Source organism: Poromitra crassiceps (genome assembly GCF_964638095.1).
Source record: "Poromitra crassiceps genome assembly, chromosome: 3".
Classification (NCBI taxonomy): domain Eukaryota; kingdom Metazoa; phylum Chordata; class Actinopteri; order Beryciformes; family Melamphaidae; genus Poromitra; species Poromitra crassiceps.
The window spans coordinates 43,934,475-43,953,649 of NC_139625.1; the positions used below are offsets into that span (position 1 = coordinate 43,934,475).

Below are 19,175 nucleotides of genomic sequence, written 5' to 3' on the forward strand. Positions count from 1 at the left end.
GCCCTGGGCTAACAGCTCTCTTAGCCCTGGGTTAACAGCCCTCTTAGCCCCAGGCTAAGAGACTGACTTAACCCCGGCTAAGTGTAGTGTGAAAACCCTTAACAGGTGGATTCCTTGGAGTCATTTCTGATAGATTTGGTCAGCTGAATTATTGACTGAATTGTCCAATTTCAGCTACAGTAAATTCAATCAAAGTACCATCACACAACACCTGTATATGAGTTGTTAATACAGAATTTGACTCGTTTGAATGCAGAGATGAGCCCAAACTTGTGAGATCATTGGGAAGTGAATTCTAGAAATCTGCCATGAAGATAACAGTCCCATCTGCATATATAATTAGCAGATTTATTTCTAGTGAGAATTGAGGATTATTTTAGGAAGAGGAGGTGAGGAAGTAGGGATGGTGTGACAGCAGAAGAAATGGTGAAACATAGATGTGTACAAAGAACAAAGATAAAGTAGAGATTCATACTTTTTGAAAATATCTGTGTAGTCCTCCATGTAGATCCTCCTCTTCCGCATATTTCCTCTTGAAGTAAGCAACTTTCGACGTCGTTGAATGGTTTGGTCTCTCTCACAGGGAAGCGACTGCTGTAGGCAAGACCCGAGAAATTAAATGGAGATCAGGCTGGGTTCATTTCACCTGCTGTTAAATCCATTCATGAATTCAGTTTCCCTCGAAATTTAAACATTCACAACATTTTTCGCATAGCAAACTTCAAAGCTCCATCATTCATAAATGTATTGCAGTTTCTATTTTACATTAAGTGATTCGATTTGAAGACAATAATTAAAGAGTTTAATCACAAAAGAGCCTACTGTAGCCACACACACAAAAGAAAATCCTCTACTTGCAATATTGGAATGATATCAGAAAATACAACAAAATACCCTCTTTCGCAGGTATAATGATCTATGTTTGAAACAACACATTATCTCTCCCAACATGGTTTGGTCATGGTTAAATAAGAAAAAAAAATTTGTTAAAAAATTAAATGTGGCTTACAGTTGAAATGTCAAGTCAAGTATATTTGTATAGCCCTAATTCACAAGAATGTCTCAGAGGGCTTTACAGAGATTATGTCTAGCTAAGTCTAGCTAAGCACTATCAATAAACAGGATTGAACATTCTTATATTAGAGAGGGTGAGGGAGAGGGGGGGGAGGGGAGAAAAGGGGGAGAGCAGGGGAGGGAGGGGGAAAAGAGAGAGCAGAACAAACAGGGTATACTGGGGCTGGGCAATACGGTTGAAATCAACATCACGATAATCACAGGGGTCATTCTCAATACCAATGCATATCACAATATGGTTCATGTAAGCAAAGTCACGTTAGTAATCCAATTATCATATTATAATTACCTGGCAATTATCATATCATCACGATATGATACCACTTAAAGATGAGAAACTATAGTACTGAATTATCGGCAAGCCCTAGGGCATACAGCTGTTAATCATTTATCTATTTATAGAAGTCTATTGGACTACCCTGCACGTTGTGGGAGTTCTATAGGTTATAAGTCTATTGGACTACCCTGCATGTTGTGGGAGTTCTCTAGAAGTCTATTGGACTACCCTGCACATTGTGGGAGTTCTATAGAAGTGGACTACCCTGGATGTTGTGGGAGTTCTATAGAAGTGGACTACCCTGCACATTGTGGGAGTTCTATAGAAGTCCATTGGACTACCCTGCATGCTGTGGGAGTTCTATAGAAGTCTATTGGACTACCCTGGATGTTGTGGGAGTTCTATAGAAGTCCATTGGACTACTGTACCCTGCACATTGTGGGAGTTCTATAGGCTAGAAGTCTATTGGACTACCCCGCATGTTGTGGGAGTTCTCTAGAAGTCAAATGGACTACCCTGTACATTGTGCGAGTTCTATAGAAGTCCATTGGACTACCCTGCATGTTGTGGGAGTTCTATAGAAGTCTATTGGACTACCCTGCATGTTGTGGGAGTTCTATAGAAGTCTATTGGACCACCCTGCACATTGAAAAGTGAGGAAAAATGGGTACCCAGTACGTTAAAAAGTGACGCCAAGGGACGTGACCAAGTATTTGAGAAGTTGAGTAAGAGCGGGATGATTGCAGTGCTGGAAGTCAATGGGTTGATGGCAGTAGATCATTGTCTCTGCTACATTACCTGATGCTGCCAGCCTGCAGCCAGTGCTGAGCTCTCTGACCAGAGGTTCAATCACTCAGCCTCCACATGGCCCTCAGCTCCTACAGGGAGAGCAGAGAGAGAGAGATCAGTGAGAAGGAGGAAAACTGAGAGAAAAACCAACTTCAGCATCCTGTCACAAATACCAAAACCTACTATAAAGTCAATCCCAATACAACTGATTAATAGACTACTTGCACAACTCCACTACTTCCTGAAATGAGTAGGGCATCTCGGTTTCCTGTCCTACACTATTGGATGAACTGATTAATGTCAGGTGTGCCTGATTGCTGCAGTCACAACAACAGTGATCAGGCACACCTGACATTAATCAGTTCATCCAATAGTGTAAGGACAGGAAACCAAGATGCCCTACTCATTTCAGGAAGTAGTAGAGTTGTGCAAGTAGTCTATTGGATTGTCATTTCAGAAAGGTTAATTTAATTCAGTGAATTGGGGGGTGGAGGGGGTGGTGGGTAGACCGATATACAGTATACTTCACATATCTGATGTGGTGGAGGCTCCTCCCTGAAAACAGCTCCAGGAAAGCCTGATCTGAAATTAGATTTTCCTAGTTTGTTTTATTCATTTATTTAGTATTTTAATTGTTCAAGTATGTGTTTTTGTAAACATCAAATACTTGTCATTTAATAGATAAAGATAACATTTTAATAAAAAAAATACCTGCTACAACATATTGGCTATCAGCAGCTTAAGTCTAAAAATATTGGCAAGACATGTATCAGCATCTCACCGCCTCAGAGGCTGCTGCTGCCTGCAAAAACACAGGTATCTCTGATCATTATTTTATTCTATACATTTCTAAATTAATTATTTTATTATATACATTTCTAAATGAATTATATTGCTGCTGTACAGTATCCCCTGTTACAATATTCTGATTTGATCTATTAATGTGCCTATAAGCTTGATTTTTGTTGGTTATCATATTCTTGAAAATGCTTTGGCAGCACAAATTCTCTTGTCCTGCCAATAAACATCTTTAAATTCTAATTAGGGAGAGAGAGAACAGCATATTAAATATGCCATAAATCAATCATACACATGCAGACACACACGCACGCACGCACGCACGCACACACACACACACACACACACACACACACACACACACACACACACACACACACACACACACACACACACCGAGTGGGAAGTGTTATCAGCCCACATGTTGACAACAGGCTCCCTGAAGCCTCGGTGACTCATCTGTGACAGCTAGGCTGCTATTGGATATGAGCACAGAAGAGGTGCGTGGGAAGCGTGTGTGTGTGTGTGTGTGTGTGTGTGTGTGTGTATGTGTGTGTGTGTAGGTCTGGGCAATATATCAATATTATAAGACTATAGATATCATCTTAGATTTTGGATATTGTACTGTATCCTAATACGTGTCTTTTCCTGGCTGCATTATCTCATTGTGTAGCCTAAATATTTTGTGAAAGCATTGATTTTATCGATATCACCCATCTCTCTCTCTTTCTCTGTGTGTGTCAGCAACACAAATATATTTCCATTCCAGCAAATATTTTAATAGCTAAAACTAAACGTGCAACAAGCAACTGCCCTTTGTAAATCCGGTATACAAATCTTTTGAAGGCTTTCTTAACCGTACCTGTGGATAAGGCTGTCCAGCAGGTCGCTATACACACCGGCTAAATCCTCTCCTGCACGCCGCCTGTGGATGCCTTCCTCTCGGTGATGTGTGTCCGCTCCTCGGCGCCACATCAACCGTCTGGACCCATTTACCGGTTATAACAGACCAATTTACTGGTGAGAACAGGACCGTCTGGACCCATTTACCGGTGATAACAGCTCCAACAGCAGCATCCAGCAGCGGGGTGTGAGAAGGGCTGCTTGTCTCTCTCCCAGGCAGACAGGCTCTTAAAATATTGCGTTCAGAGCAACAAGAAACAAACACACCGCTCCCCGTGCATCCTCATTGGTCCTCCCGGAGGCAGATGTTTCTTGTTGCTAGGAGACTCACTAAACGATGATGATGCTCTGGCAGCATCACTCGTCCTCTCTCTCATTATGCTCATTCAGATTTGGATAAAACAGCAGATTGAAAAGCAAGGAAGCATATCTTTTGAATCTGTTCTGATCATTATGTTAATTGGGCAAATTCTACAAACACACACAATTAGTAAGTATTCTTTGCTTTGCTGAGGTTTGTTTAAAATAATAAAATTAATTGAATGTTAAAACAGGATCACCAATCCAATGAGCAATGTTATGTTCTATGTAATCTTAATATAGTGATATGTTCATTTTTGTTATATTGACATCTATAGTTTGTACATTTGCACTGTTGAATTAAAAATTAAGATGTATGTTGTGGTGGGATAGTGAGAATATCACTGGATCAGTGATTGTTGATTCATCCAGTTACATCCTTACTAATCATGGGCTAATAAACTTTATTTGTGAAGCATAAAACATAGTTTACAGTGCAACTAAGAGCAAAAATCAATCTAATAAAATGAATAAAGCAATGAAGAACAAGCTAAAAAGAGAACAGATGGTGATCACAATATGTCACTATAAACTCACTAGAACACTGAGGACCTACAGTATAGGGAAATGATTCAAATATTATAATGATTCTATACGAGGTAATAGGATAAAGTTCACTAAGTTCACTTTACAGTAAACTACTCACTGAACACCACAGGCACTCTACTGTAAATATCATAGGGATTTTTTTCCATCAGTCAGACTAAAAACACTTAGCAGGCATGGCCATATACAGTACTGGTACTATACATGCACATCACAGTCACATAGAAAGTCTGATGTCCAAAGTAAAGTAGGAAAAGGTACATTTCAACTCTTGTAGTCCCTTAAGGAAAATGTAGGCCTACTGATACCCTGTAGGGCAGAAGCGACTGTGGCCAAATATCAATACCCTATCCAAATCTTTTCAAATAAAATTTTAACCAAAACCAAGCATCTGCCATCAAAGATTAGGGTAAACTCATCCCAAACACTTAACCACAAGATACTTCCCCTAATCTTGCTGCAGCAAGATTATTTACAAAATCCAACAGAAGAGTCCACATAACACCTGTTTTAGTTTATATTCACTGGTTACCAGTACGTTTTAGAATTGATTTATAAAATGTATTGATCACATTTAAAGCACGCCTGGGGTTGGCACCAGAGTATTATATCTCCGATCTATTAATCACCTACGAGCCTATTGCAGTCCTCTGGCAGAGGTCTGCTCCTAGTCCCTAGGTAAAGGCTAAAAACCAGAGATGACCGAGCCTTTAGCATCACAGCCCCACAACTCTGGAACAACCTGCCGGAGAAGATCAGACAGGCTAGCGCTGTTTCTTCCTTTAAAACTCTTAAAAACACATTTTTAGAATTGCGTTTATAATTAATTAATTTCTATTATGTATTTATTTGTTGTATTGTGATTGCAATTTTTACTGTATAATTTCTGCATGTTTTAATTCCTCTTGTTTTATCTTTTGTAAAGTACTTTGTAATTTGTTTTGAAAAGTGCTATATAAATAAAGCTTTACTTACTTACTAATCCACTCTGTGTGATTTTCTTGGAGCATTTTTTGCCAAGGAATTAAAACTGAAAATCTCTCTCCCACAGGGGATCAACCTGGGGATAGACTGCATTGTTGTTGGAGTGGTAGTTGTGGACTAGGGTGACATTGTCAGAATGAAGACAGCTCGCAGCTCAGGAAGGAAGGACCCGAGAAAACACATGGAGCCAGACGTCAGCACAACAGGGATCTGTGTTTTATTGGCAAGGACAAAACTTGGTACAAAAAGTGCTTTCTGTGTGCCGTGGTCCCAGACCAGGGCTGCAGCTCTGCAGCCTGCGTTCCGTGTCCCTAGCGTCTTGGATTTATCTCCCTGAATTTAAATTCATCTTGTTTTTTATTTATTTATGAAAAAAGTATTTTTTCCACACATATTGACATTTTCTTTGTTTTTAAGACATGTAGAAGCTTTCCCACCTATTATGGTCTCAGTCTTGGCCTTGAATAGTTTTAGATTTTGTCTGGTATTGACTTGGTTTCGACTTCTCTTGGACATGGTGTGGACACGAACTTGACTAGACCAAGTCTACTATGGCGGTCTTGACTACAGCCCTGGGCCAGGCCTTGACATTTGGAAGGCTGACTGTGGGGATTACGCCTAATAAATCTCCCATGCATACAATCCTACATGCAAATTTGGGTAATCTCATTATTACGGTAGATACAGCTAATCTCCCATAGAGGCAAACATCACAGGCACTTCATCAGATTAGGACAATGGTATAGGCTATTACATCTGTAGCACAGTCTGATTGTTTTACGTCTGTAATACAACCTGGGAGCTGGGATTGAGCATGCAGCTGTGGAAATACCTAGGCTTAATAAGAAACACTGAGCATTTATTATTTTAAAAAATATATAATTAATATTATAGATTATGTACAGCAACATGCATAAAATATATCACAATCTGTGCAGTAAAATTTATAGTCGATGTCACTATTTGGACTCACATGGATTGTTGTTGAATAGGAGTGCTGATTTCAAATCATTCCGCAGGTCGTTACTGGCCCTAAGCCTACCTACTTTGTGTGTCGACATCACAGGGCAACACTAGGGTCATATATCAACAACAAAAATCTATAAGGTCAAGTCCACTTCTGTAGCAGCAATCATTTTGTCCAGACATGACAAAATTGCTTTAGAGGCGGAATACATTAGGGTAGGCTGTAGGCTCTACACGCAACACTTCCGGTCCTACAGATGTTACTCATTTTAGTGCGGCGGGGGATGGGGGGGCTAAATAACATAAGCCTCCACTTTTACTGCTGCAGCAGAACTGCAGCAGTACTGTCAAACTAAATGAGAAACATCCTATCCTACTGAAGTGTCTGTGTGTGAGCAGAATTTTGTTCGGCTGCAGCAATGCCATTTTACGTGCGATTGGGATGAAACATTCAGGAAGCCTAAAGAGCACCACTGTGGGTGACCTAAGGGAGCCGGATCTATTTTATTCCAATTTATGTGTTGAGGGTTAATTACATTACATGGCATAATGTATTAACCCTCAACACACAAATTGGAATAAAATAGACACAAACTAATGCAGTTTAGGCAGTTTTTATTTTTATTTTTTAGCTACGATATGACCAGTGTTACTATAGGACACAAAGTTGGGCAGCTGGCTTGTGTCAAACATGCAAACAAGGCAGCTAAGATTATTTCTACCTCACAAACTTACAGGTTTTATACAATGAGAAAAGTTTGTTTTGCCAATCAGCACTCCTATTCTTCACCCATACTTCATATAAACCTGAACTTGTAGTCATCACATATCTGTGGTATAAACAGGATACAGTGGTTCTAGCTCTGCTTCTCAAGGTTCCTGCATTTAACAGAGAAAGTATCAGTCTATTCAACTGTGCCCTTCAGTACATCATTCATCTCTGAATGAAAAATACCTTGTTTTAGATTTTCAGTGCCGAGTGCTTCACCTGAATCATTTATGCCACAATACTTCACAATGTTCTCCCTGGAGAAGAGAGAAGTGCTCCTGACATAACGCACAGCTAGTAAACGTTCGATTGTCACGTGTCCTCCATATCGTCAGTCTGATGGTTGGTGGAAGCTGCGGAAGAGGGTTCAGTGAGTGCGTTATGGTCAGTGTGCTAGCTCGGGCTTTGGCAGAGGAAGTGATACTGAAAGATGTAGTTCCTCAAATGGCCACTTGAGGCTGGCTCCAAAAAAGAGTAATTCAATAACAAGTCGCCAATAACAATGCCACAACAACAACTGGGCCAAGTTTAATAAAAGCGTGTTGTAAACCAGAATACGTGACTATCTGGAGAAAACAAAACAAATTAAAAATCTGAGCTGGCGATGTTGTTTGTTGTGGAATGCGTAGTGCATGGAGAGCTGCACGGCTGCCTTGACCGAATAGAGGTGAGCATTGCTTCTTTGTGAAGAAGGAATGGAAAATTTACGCTATCTCAATTTGGCCATACCAGCGATAATTATAATAATTTTGAGCATAGTATGCATCATAATTAAATATTTTATTTCATGACCAGAACTGGCCTTTCTTATCTCATAGTGCAAGTTGAGCTGTTTATGTGCTTTTCTCCCATGCGTGATGCCCTCGCGCTGCCTATGATGATGATGACTTGTAACGGAACATAACACAGCTGAAGCATTTCACCGTGTGTACTTGTACATCCATGTGACAATAAACATCTTGTATCTTGTGATTTATATTGACATTGAAATTTTGTTTCACAAGTGAAAATAGTATAACATTTTGTTGAGCGAGGGTCAATCATATTTTTTTTCACTTGTGGAAGTTCAAGGAAAAATATATTTCGATCAGAGAAGGGTCACAGCTTTTTATTTCAGAGCGCTACAAATCCCTCAAGTGACCCCCCCTTCTAAATAACGAACGGTCCCCAAGTAAAACTATTTTCATAAGCATTTTACAAAATGTTTACGAAAAAAAGAATGGGCAGATTAAATCCCTTGGTTTCATATGCCTAAACCGGAAGAGGGCGTGATTTTGCCTCTCTATTGACCTTTTTCACGGCAGGGTAAACACAGGTGCAACCAAAACATTAATTAGGGTTTACAACTTCCAATCCAAATTTTAGTTGTTCCAGTGCTTCGACCCTCATTGATGTTTTGGTTGCACCTGTGTTCACCCTGCCTTTTAGACACAAAATTGCTGCTGCGAAAAATGCCTATTGGAATGAAGTGTGCTGTCCAGCAGGGCGGCGCTACGCCTCCAGCAGGACATGCCAGCGGCAGACCTGCTGTCCTCGGCTCTCCTTCATGTCCTGCCAGTGGAGCTGCTCCTCCTCTCCGCTGCTGTTCTGGCCCAGAGACACCCAGCCCACCATCTCCTTGCGCTGCATGCTGCGCCTGTTGTACACGGACACCATGAGCGTGACATCCGACAGCTGGAACAGCGCCACCTGAAACACGAAGGTCTCTTTGTAGACGGGGTTGGGCTGTCCACGCCGCACCGACGTCTTGCACCGTGACATCTCCTGCCCCACCGAGTTCAGCAGTGTCAGCCGGCCGTACGTGTCTGGGTACGGGAGAGGAGAGGGGAATGTGTTACGGAGATGCTCATGAGTCATTCTCTGCAAGTCCAAGTCAGGTTTCAAGTCTTTGTTCACAACTCACAAGACCAAATCAAGCCTCAAGTCTCTTATGGATGACCTTTCTATCATCTGCTCTGCTACATGCCATCCGGTCTGCTTAGAACACTGCATAGATATATTTAAGGAATTCAAAGAATGTATTCATCACTCTTTTATCTATTAGCATACAGCATCAGCAGTAGTTGACATTATTAGTAGACATTTCCTTAATGTTATTGTACCAAAAAATACAGGTTGTTCAAGAGTCCCAAATCTCGAGTCCAAGTCGAGTCTCAAGTCTTTTGAGGACTCACCCGTTTATAGTCTATGGCTGCAAAAATAAGTCTGATTGTATAGATGTCAATGGGGAATTTACCCTACTTCTCACTTGATGACCTCAGTAAACACTTTCCTAATGGGTTTATGGTTTCAATCGCTAGTTTCAAGTGTTCAATACAGCATGATGTTCATGTAGTAAATTATGGTCCCATTTAAAATATATGATAAAGCAGACTATGCATTAAAACTAAAGTAACTAGCCTGTTTTTGAAAATGTAAGGAGTAGAAAGTACAGATATTTGTGTTAAAATGTAGGGAGTAAAAGTAAAAAGGTGTCACAAAAATAACTACTCACTAAAGTACAGAGACATGAAAATCGTACGTAAGTACAGTAATGAAGTATTGCACTTAGTTACTTCCCATCTCTGGAACTGAGAAATTCTAGTATCGTGACAATCCTAAGGTAATGGATGCAAAATGCCGACCTGGTGGTCTGTTGACGGCCAGGTTGCGGAAGTGGCTGCCCTTAACAAGCTCCACTGACATGCGTCCTGTGGTGGCGTTGTAGGACAGGCCCAGCAGCAGCTCGGGGACGCCTCCGTGCGTCAGCGACTGGGTGGACGAGGCACTGTCGCTCTGGGACACGGCAGACAGGCTCAGCTGGGAGTCCACACTCTGAGAAGACACGTAAAAAAGACCTCTCCAGTCAGAGCATCTTCCACTGTTGCAGATCATCACCACTGTTTTACCCACATTCCAGTCCAGGCATTTTCCTCACACAAATTGCAACAAAAATAAACTCAATGGATTTTGCGTGCTCAATGTTCTGAATGAGAGAAGAAAAAAACTCCCAAGGAATTGCATGAAGTGAAAGTTTTGAAAATAACCTTAATTTCCTACCAAAAAAATATTATTTTTGCCTATTCTCTTTCATACTTTAAGCTAGACACTCCATTCTAACTTTAAACAGCTTTTTGATACCTTTTGTACTTTGTGAGAAATCACTTTTCACTTTTCTATTCCAACTACTACAGTCTACTTATTATAGGACCTATCAGCGTGACGTCACTGCCACCCAAAAATGCGTAACCCCGTGGCAGTTAACTAGTATGAGTTGTGCCAAACAAACATTAATATCTCAAAAAGTATACATCACATTGCTTATATTTTGGCATTCTGAGTGAGAGCAGAATTAGCTCAAGAGTTTGATGTATATGTATGCATGTCGTGTTAAAGTTGTGTGAACTGTCACAATTTTTAAATTGTAGACATGGTCATCCGGCTAGAGTCAGATGCTCAAACTCAGGCTCCATAGGGTTCCATTGTTTACCAAAATGCTGCTCGGCTGATCCCTCGTATATGCTCTCTCCTGATTCAAAATATAGTTGAATCACTTGGTTTGACCAAGTAAAACTATTTTATAAGCATTTTACGAAATGTCGATGGAAGATGAATGGCAGATGAAATCCCTTGGTTCGTATGCAGAACACGGAAGAGGGCGTGACTTTGGCACACTATTCTGCAGATATTCATTCTTAAACCTTCAAAAACTCGTAAACAAACGTAAAATCACATTAATGGATATATTTATGATTAGGTTACCTGAAAAAGAATAATAATTTCAAAACACTTTTTTCAATAATTGAAAAGATATTTTTCCACGGTGCCAGCATAACTTGTGGCGTGGCAACACACGGCAATGTCAGGTGAAACGGTAGAACGGATACTTGGACGGATACTTGGGGATGGTTACTGGTGGCCTCTAGAGGGCGGCATTGACTAGTAGTCTGTGGCTGCACCATGGCTGCACGGTGGGCCCGTGGCATGTACAGGATCTGTGCTTGTTCTTTGGTTCATCACTTCATACAGTAAAAAAAAGTATTTTAACAATCCAGCAGATTTTCCGCCGAAATCGGACTAATGAAAAATTCAGTTTAGAAGCTGCTATTCTTCTCAGCGATGTTCTTGTATATTTACAGCAATTATCTGAATGTCTCAAAATGAAAGTGGTAACCGTAATGATGTATTGAAGTTATAATGCAGCACGTTTAAGAGCCACTTAACATTCTCATAAACACTACCACTACCAGTCTATTGTCTGGGGCCATCCCTATAAACATCTTTCACTTTAATGAAATCCAGAGGTGGCCCGCCAATTTCCATGTTTTCTATGTAGTTTAATAGTAATAATTTCAGTCTGTAATAGTATGTCTCTCTGGCTCAGTAATAGTTAATCACTGATTTCAATTCAATTTCTCACTTGTATTAGTGTGACTTGCCGCCTCTGGAAAATCCCGAAACTCATAGACAAACTTTTAAACTAACCATTGACGATGTAAAATGAAGACAGATTCAGCACTGCATGGATTCTCGACTGAAATGTTTTCAGAAACACATTTCGGTGAACCATTTTCCTAGTATAAGAGAACGTTTCAAAACGAGCCTCCATGTTTTTCCAGTTTGAAATCCGAGGATTTCATCATACGGAAGTAGGCGTGGTTTCATCTAAACGGGGTTGGAAAAAACGATAGACACAGTCCGGCCATAGACTTAGGTTTTGACCTCGTCTTGTTGCAACAAGCTCTCTCACCTTCAGGTTACTCCGCGGCTCCAGAACCAGTGTGGTCTCCATGGTGCCCCCGTCCGGGTCAAGCCCACCCAGCCGCAGCACCTTCTCCCCCATCATGTGCTCACGGGACATCCTGCCCCCACCCTGCGCGTACAGTCGGAACCTGATGGTACAGACGGGATATCGGTATCGGGATATCTGTATCGGGTGCCAATACCGATGTAATTCACATATCGGATATTGGACCAAATGTGGTAAAGTGGCAGGGGTCATTAATCGTCCGTTTGTTGAAATGTTACTTAAATAATTTTGAGTGGATCAATTGATTTGGAAATATCTAATGACGTTTATTAACACATTGAGTGCCAGCGACGCCATATGGCGTCATTAGAAATTTACCGTAGAGTGCCAGCGACGCCAAATGGCGTCAATAACTCGAAATTGTTTTTTTGACGGGGGGGGTGTCGATCTCAGCTTCTTACATCGCCTCTTACAATATGAGAGCTATTGAATGTGTCTAACCTATTTTACAGAACCCTTAGGTGGCGACAGCGCACTCCAGATGAGAGAAAGTATAGTTAAACACACAGAAGAAGTCATTGTGGAAAAGGAAATCGCATCGCATCCGTCCGTATGCAGCTGCTTCATTGAAGCATAACGTAGCTGTGCCCCTGCAGCAGCCAATCTGCTGTCACAATTTAGCATCTCGTGTCCGCTGCAACAGCCCAATTCGCATGATCAGCGGTGGATTTGTTATTATTCTCAACTGGAAGCATGGGAGCTGGTACACGCGGCTGTAAAAAAGCTGGATCTAGCGGACTTTTTCAGTGCTGAGCACACGCAGAGCAAACAGCAGAGCCGAGCAGAGCAGAGAGACACTCCTCCCACAACGGGGGGGGGGGGGGGGGGGGGAGGTGGGGCACGCAGGACACTACAGCATACAACAGACCCAGGCAGCTGCAGCATTACATCAGAAAATATTAGCAATGAGTCAATGATGTGCTTGAAATGCTTCCTTTCACAAAAGGGTCATTATCTCAGCTCGTAGAAAAAAAGGGCTGTTTTTGGTCTAATCAAGCTATCTTCTCCGGCTCATAACTAAAGAACGTAAAATGGGATCAATAAACTTTTTTTTGCAGGTGATAGAAGAGAGTCTCATCGTTATTTGTGCGTGTTCAGTGTTTACATAGTAATTATTAAAGAAATTATATGACTGTTTTAAAATGCATTGCGGCCTATGTGGCACAGTACAGCACCTTTTGCCCAAGGGCCGTGGCACTCAAAGTGTTAATTGTTTAATTTAATATTGTGAATATGAAGTAGGTAACTAATGCTGTGAGATAATTGATTACCTAATCAATACTAAATGATGTCACAGTAGGAGCCATCTACTATGTAAATGTGGAGGCTGCAGCTCCTAGGGAGAATTGCCAAGCTCTGGTATCGGGATCAGTATCGGTATCGGTATATATCCAAATTCAGGAATCGGAATCAGTCAGAACTGAAAAAAGTGGATGGGTGCATCTGTACCTGACGGCCGACAGCGGCAGGTCGGAGGGCTCCAGGCGCGAGAAGCAGAAGGTCTGGTTGAAGTGCGGCAGCGAGCCTTTCTGGACCGATGTCTTGTGGCGCTGCTTCTTGGAGGGCAGCAGGACCATGTGCACCTGCCAGGAGTCCATCCCGCTGCGGGCCTTGTCGGGGATGTCTCGGGCTGCCACCACAGAGACCAGGAGCCTCTCCGAGTCGGGCCGGTACTCCAGGGACAGCACCAGGTCACCGCATTTCGAGATGGGGGCTCTTGGGGAGGAGCTGACCGGTCGAGATGGGTCTTGGGGCGGGTGCTCTTGCTAAGAAGTGGGAAAAAATAGAACATATGTTGGAGACAGATGCACTGTCTAATCATAGTAGGCCGCAGCGAGTTTTCAAGTAAGCACATACCTTACCTCCTTCATATGATAAAACAACAGGCCCCCTTTTGTGACCCTAGCTAGAATGCGTCGCACAACGGCCTGGAACAGAGGCCGATGCAGCATTGCCAGGTGTACGATAATTATCTTACTTGTACGATAATTTCGCCCTCTGTACGAGGTACGATCAATAATGCAAACATTTCCACAATGTACAATAATTTGAGCATTTTGTGACACTTAGTTTAGCTTGTTTCTCTGATAACTTAAGATCCAGACATCCAATGACTAAAATCCTACATCTGGTTAAAATATATATTTAAAAACGACCAAGATATCATAAGTGACGGAGACGTGACTTGAAACAGTAAGAAAGTAGTCGGCTGGAAATGTTTCAATGTCCAGCCATCTGGCCGAAACTTATGGATACTATACTAGTAGTGTTAGCTTAGTAGACTATTTGCACTGACACAGTATTAGTAATTGCAGTAGTAGTAGTCATAATCATGGTAGTAGTATTATTATACTGCATTCGTTTATTGTTTTTAATATATTTTATTTTTCAATTTTATACTGCATTCGTTTATTGTCGGAGGTGGCAAGTGGCGTCATCTCCGACCTACGTGCATTTGAGCTTCAAGGCACAAAACCATGCATGCTAATTGCATCAGCTATTACACAGCTAACAGCTAATAACAAAATTAACATGACATTTTATGGGTTTAACCAACTACTGTATTGGTATGCTGCCTGGTATGAAAGCATAATAAGTTGAAAGTAAACAATGTGCCAGAAAGTGTTTTAAATTCATGCAATCTTATTTTTTCACCATGTACGATGTGGGTGGCCATGTTGAAATGACGTCAAATGACACGCAACTAGGGGTTGATAAATCATACCTGATTTTGCGAGTAGGAACTCCCAGTTAACGCGGTGTTTTATTTGATTTTTCCTAGTAGCAACCTCTGACCTCCGAGTTATAAACAAACGCAGCATTAGCACCAGTACTAGCTCTAACTGTAGCTAGCAGTGTAGTAATATTATATAACTGCATGAATAGACAACGTGTCTCTCCTCTGCCTCTGTGTCTATAGATCTGTGTGTGTGTCCGTGCGTGTGTTAAAGCAAGTGGGAGGTATTGACCGTAGTGTGATTTGGTGACTGAGGTTGTTACATCTCTCTCTGTCGCGCGCGCGCACACACACACACACACACACACACACACACACACACACACACACACACACACACACACACACACACACACACACACACACACACACACACACACACAATTCAACTGGATGTAACTGCAGCCATCACACTAATCTTGGAGAACACAAGTCAAGTCAAGACAAGTCAAGTTTATTTATATAGCACTAATCCACAAGTCTCAAAGGATTTTACACCTGTGTCTAGCTAGATCTAATTAAACACAATGAATAAATTTAACAATTTATAAACATGACCCGGTGTATCGTTTCTCATTGGAAAAAAAGAGAAAAGACTCAAAGCCATTCAGTAGCCTACCAGCGACAGCTGGGTGAGAGAGCGGGAGAGAAATGATCAGTGCGGGGGCAAGGCACTCCAAATTCATTCATAATAAACACTGGCTATCAAAACACATCATTGTTAATACCTACATATTGTCAGTTTCGATGCACGAGATAAGCATGTCCAGTTTGTCTAATTAATGCTCGTCACTCAATGTAGGGAAATAAGGCTTGATGACTGAACTCTTAAATTTCCAAGAAAGAAAAACACACACACAAGTCACTGTCAAGTTTCCTGGAACTTTTATCTCCATTTCCTGCACAGCTCGTTCACATTAAAACTTTTCAGCTGACAACCTATCAACACACGCGTCACTTCTTATACGTACTTCACAATAAAAGCACCCATTAGGGTGCTTTTATTGTGAAGTACGTATAAGAAGTGACGCGTGTGTTGATTAGTGGCACAATTAGCTAATTCTCTAACTAAAACAAGTGGAGACCACATTTGGGGATATCTAGAGCTATTTTCCCCCCAGCGAATCAGTTATAAACAGAAAGGTAAGCAAAGTAGAGAGCACAAGCAGAAACAGTAAACTAAGGCTGATATATGAACGAACAAACAGGAAAGTGTAGGATTGATTAAAATTTGCATCTGTAACTGTGGGGGCGCAGTATCTCCAAATAGAACCACTTCATAATTGGACGTTCAAATTTTAGAACCATGGTTTGCCTGGGCTTTCAGGCCGCAGTACCTCAGGGCTCCAGGTGGAGGAGCTGTCTGTGGGCTCGTTGTTGTCATAGCCCTGCTGGTCCACGGCTGTCTCCATGTCCATGCTGCCGTCTGCGGCCTGCAGGCTCGGGCTGGGCGTGGGGGTGGGACTGGCCCCGGGGCCCAGCGACTCGCCCCCCTGCCCGGGGCCCTTGGGTCCGTCGGGCGTCTCCGGTACACCGGTGGAGGCCTTCTCTTTTGCTTCAGCCCCATAGGACAGAGGGTCCTGGAAGCCCTCCTGTCTGCTCTGAGCATCCATGTCTGCAACAGGGGGGGGACATTTCTTGATAAACGACAAGTGAGAGAAATACGTTTTCCCACCACAAAAAGGATGACATTACATTTACATCATCATCATCATCATCATCATCATCATATAAAATTGAGTAAGTGGCTCTGTCTGTCTGTCTGTCTTTCTGTCTCTCTGCGATTTTGGTCCCACATTGTGAGATTTGTGATGATTTTTGTCAGTAATGATGTCACTGATTATGTCACTCGAGCACTCGATGATGTCATCAGTGATGGTCACTCGAGCAATTGTGATGTCAGTTATGATGTCAGTGTCTATGACATCCTTAGTCAATGTACAGACTCTACTTTTCTCTCACTACTGATCCCTTCAGTCCTCACACGAAAACGCTGTCATTCCTCCTGCCTCACTTATCACTCAAACTAGCTGTCAGGCATCACTCCTCACGTCTCACACAAAAACGTTGTGATCCTCCTGCAGACTAGTTGTCAGACATCACTCAAACTAGCTGTCAGGCATCACGCCTCACGTCTCACACAAAAACGTTGTCGATCCTCCTGCAGACTAGTCAGACATCACTCAAACTAGCTGTCAGTCATCACATGAAAACGCTGTCATTCGTTGTTTTTGGTTGTTCTTCCGTGTAGAATGCCTCTGTGAAATGAGCAACAATTTCTTACAACTTCACTTTCGGTTGAGTGATTTTTTTTTACAATAAATTAAAGTAGTAATCCATGAGACCCAACAGAATTAACATCGTAACACTAAGAGGAACATCTAGTTTAATAATCAAAGATTAAACTAGATGTAACTCTTAGTGTTACTATGTTAATTCTGTGTGGGAGGAGAATTAACATAGTAACACTAAGAGGAACATCTAGTTTAATCTTTGATTATTAAACTAGATGTTCCTCTTAGTGTTACGATGTTAATTCTGTTGGGTCTCATGGATTACTACTTTAATCTATTGTAAATAAAAAAACACACACTTAAATCACAAAATCACTCAACCGAAAGTGAAGTTGTAAGAAATTGTTGCTCATTTCACAGAGGCATTATTGCAGTTTCCCCATCACACGGAAGAACAACCAAAAACAACGAATGACAGCGTTTTCATGTGATGACTGACAGCTAGTTTGAGTGATGTCTGACAGCTAGTCTGCAGGAGGATCGACAACGTTTTTGTGTGAGACGTGAGGTGTGATGCCTGACAGCTAGTTTGAGTGATGTCTGACAACTAGTCTGCAGGAGGATCGACAACGTTTTTGTGTGAGACGTGAGGAGTGATGCCTGACAGCTAGTTTGAGTGATGTCTGACAACTAGTCTGCAGGAGGATCACAACGTTTTTGTGTGAGACGTGAGGAGTGATGCCTGACAGCTAGTTTGAGTGATAAGTGAGGCAGGAAGAATGACAGCGTTTTCGTGTGAGGACTGAAGGTGTTTCAGAGCACACTCGACGGTTTACTATAGGAGACATGACAACTGACAACGCTTAGACTGAGGAACGATAGCCTATACTCTGACGGACGAGGATGCCCTAAAATGGTTGCCGTACTAGCGGTGTTACTGACGACTTTGCGGTGTTAGTCATGTTTACACAAAACGTGATGCAAATCATCACTGATTTGTGACACAAATTGTGACATCATCAGTGATGTCATAAATCCCACATGTTGCGCCCATGGCGCATGGTTTCCACCCTAGAAATCGAGCGCGCGCGCTACACAGTGACATCATCAGTGATTTGTGACGCAAATCGTGACATCATCAGTGATGCAGTTTCAGATTGATGATGTCATAGGACATTGTGACCACTCTCCTCTTGCACAGTGTATTCAGCCTTATTACTTAACATGGCTGAATACCTGTGTAGTCCACTTGGGAGCTACTTGCCGATCGGATCGCACCCCGTAGCAGTTAGCTACGTTTGCTAACTAATTAGTTAGCAAACGTAGCTAACCGCTAACAGCTAGCTAATGCTAGAGGCTATTTACTGTATACTGTAATTTACTGTCTATCATATGTCAGACGTCAGTCAGCCCACTGACGTCTGACGTCATCTCCTGTTTTTACCAACAGCTTATTTTTAGGACTTTGAGCAGGTTATTTGTCAACAAATACAGTGGCGAACAGTGTCGCTAATCAACAGACCAGGGCAGGACCCACCAACACATGAAATATCTTAAAAATGACAAAATACACTGGAAGGGGGCCTTTTTTTTTTTGTAAAGCTGCTTTACTTGCCTTTACTTGCTAGCCTTTTCATTGATGAAGAGGTGAAACACACGGGCCTCCAGCTGCCAGAAACCGCCTCTCTGATATGTTAGCATGACAAAGTTCATGCTACTGTACCATTCTACAGTCTGTTCAGATGTGGAAGTGGACCTGGCTAAATGTGAGGTGACATCTCATCTCTCCTGCTCATCTGTGCTCTATACTGTCTCATTTAGGCTGGGATGTCTTTAAAATAAGTCATTTAGTTTAGCTCTTTTTGTAACTGAGCTGATATTGTGTCATTTGTCAAACCTTGGCCTTTTCCTGAGACAGAAACACTCAGTACCTCAGAAAGATCGATAGC

General features: G+C 41.9%; 1 protein-coding gene across 1 annotated transcript in view; it reads right to left on the minus strand.

Moving 5' to 3' along the window:
* Positions 1 to 8,756: 8,756 nt before the first annotated feature.
* syt16 (synaptotagmin XVI) overlaps positions 8,757 to 19,175 on the minus strand; it is a 67,018-nt gene continuing 56,599 nt past the window's right edge. The window contains exons 4-8 of the mRNA XM_083633446.1: positions 16,330 to 16,607; positions 13,705 to 14,021; positions 12,196 to 12,337; positions 10,091 to 10,280; positions 8,757 to 9,364 (exon numbers count right to left, since the gene is read on the minus strand). Of these exons, the coding sequence (XP_083489572.1) occupies positions 8,958 to 9,364; positions 10,091 to 10,280; positions 12,196 to 12,337; positions 13,705 to 14,021; positions 16,330 to 16,607 (1,334 nt within the window). The 3' untranslated portion in view covers positions 8,757 to 8,957. The remainder of the gene's footprint in view (positions 9,365 to 10,090; positions 10,281 to 12,195; positions 12,338 to 13,704; positions 14,022 to 16,329; positions 16,608 to 19,175) is intronic.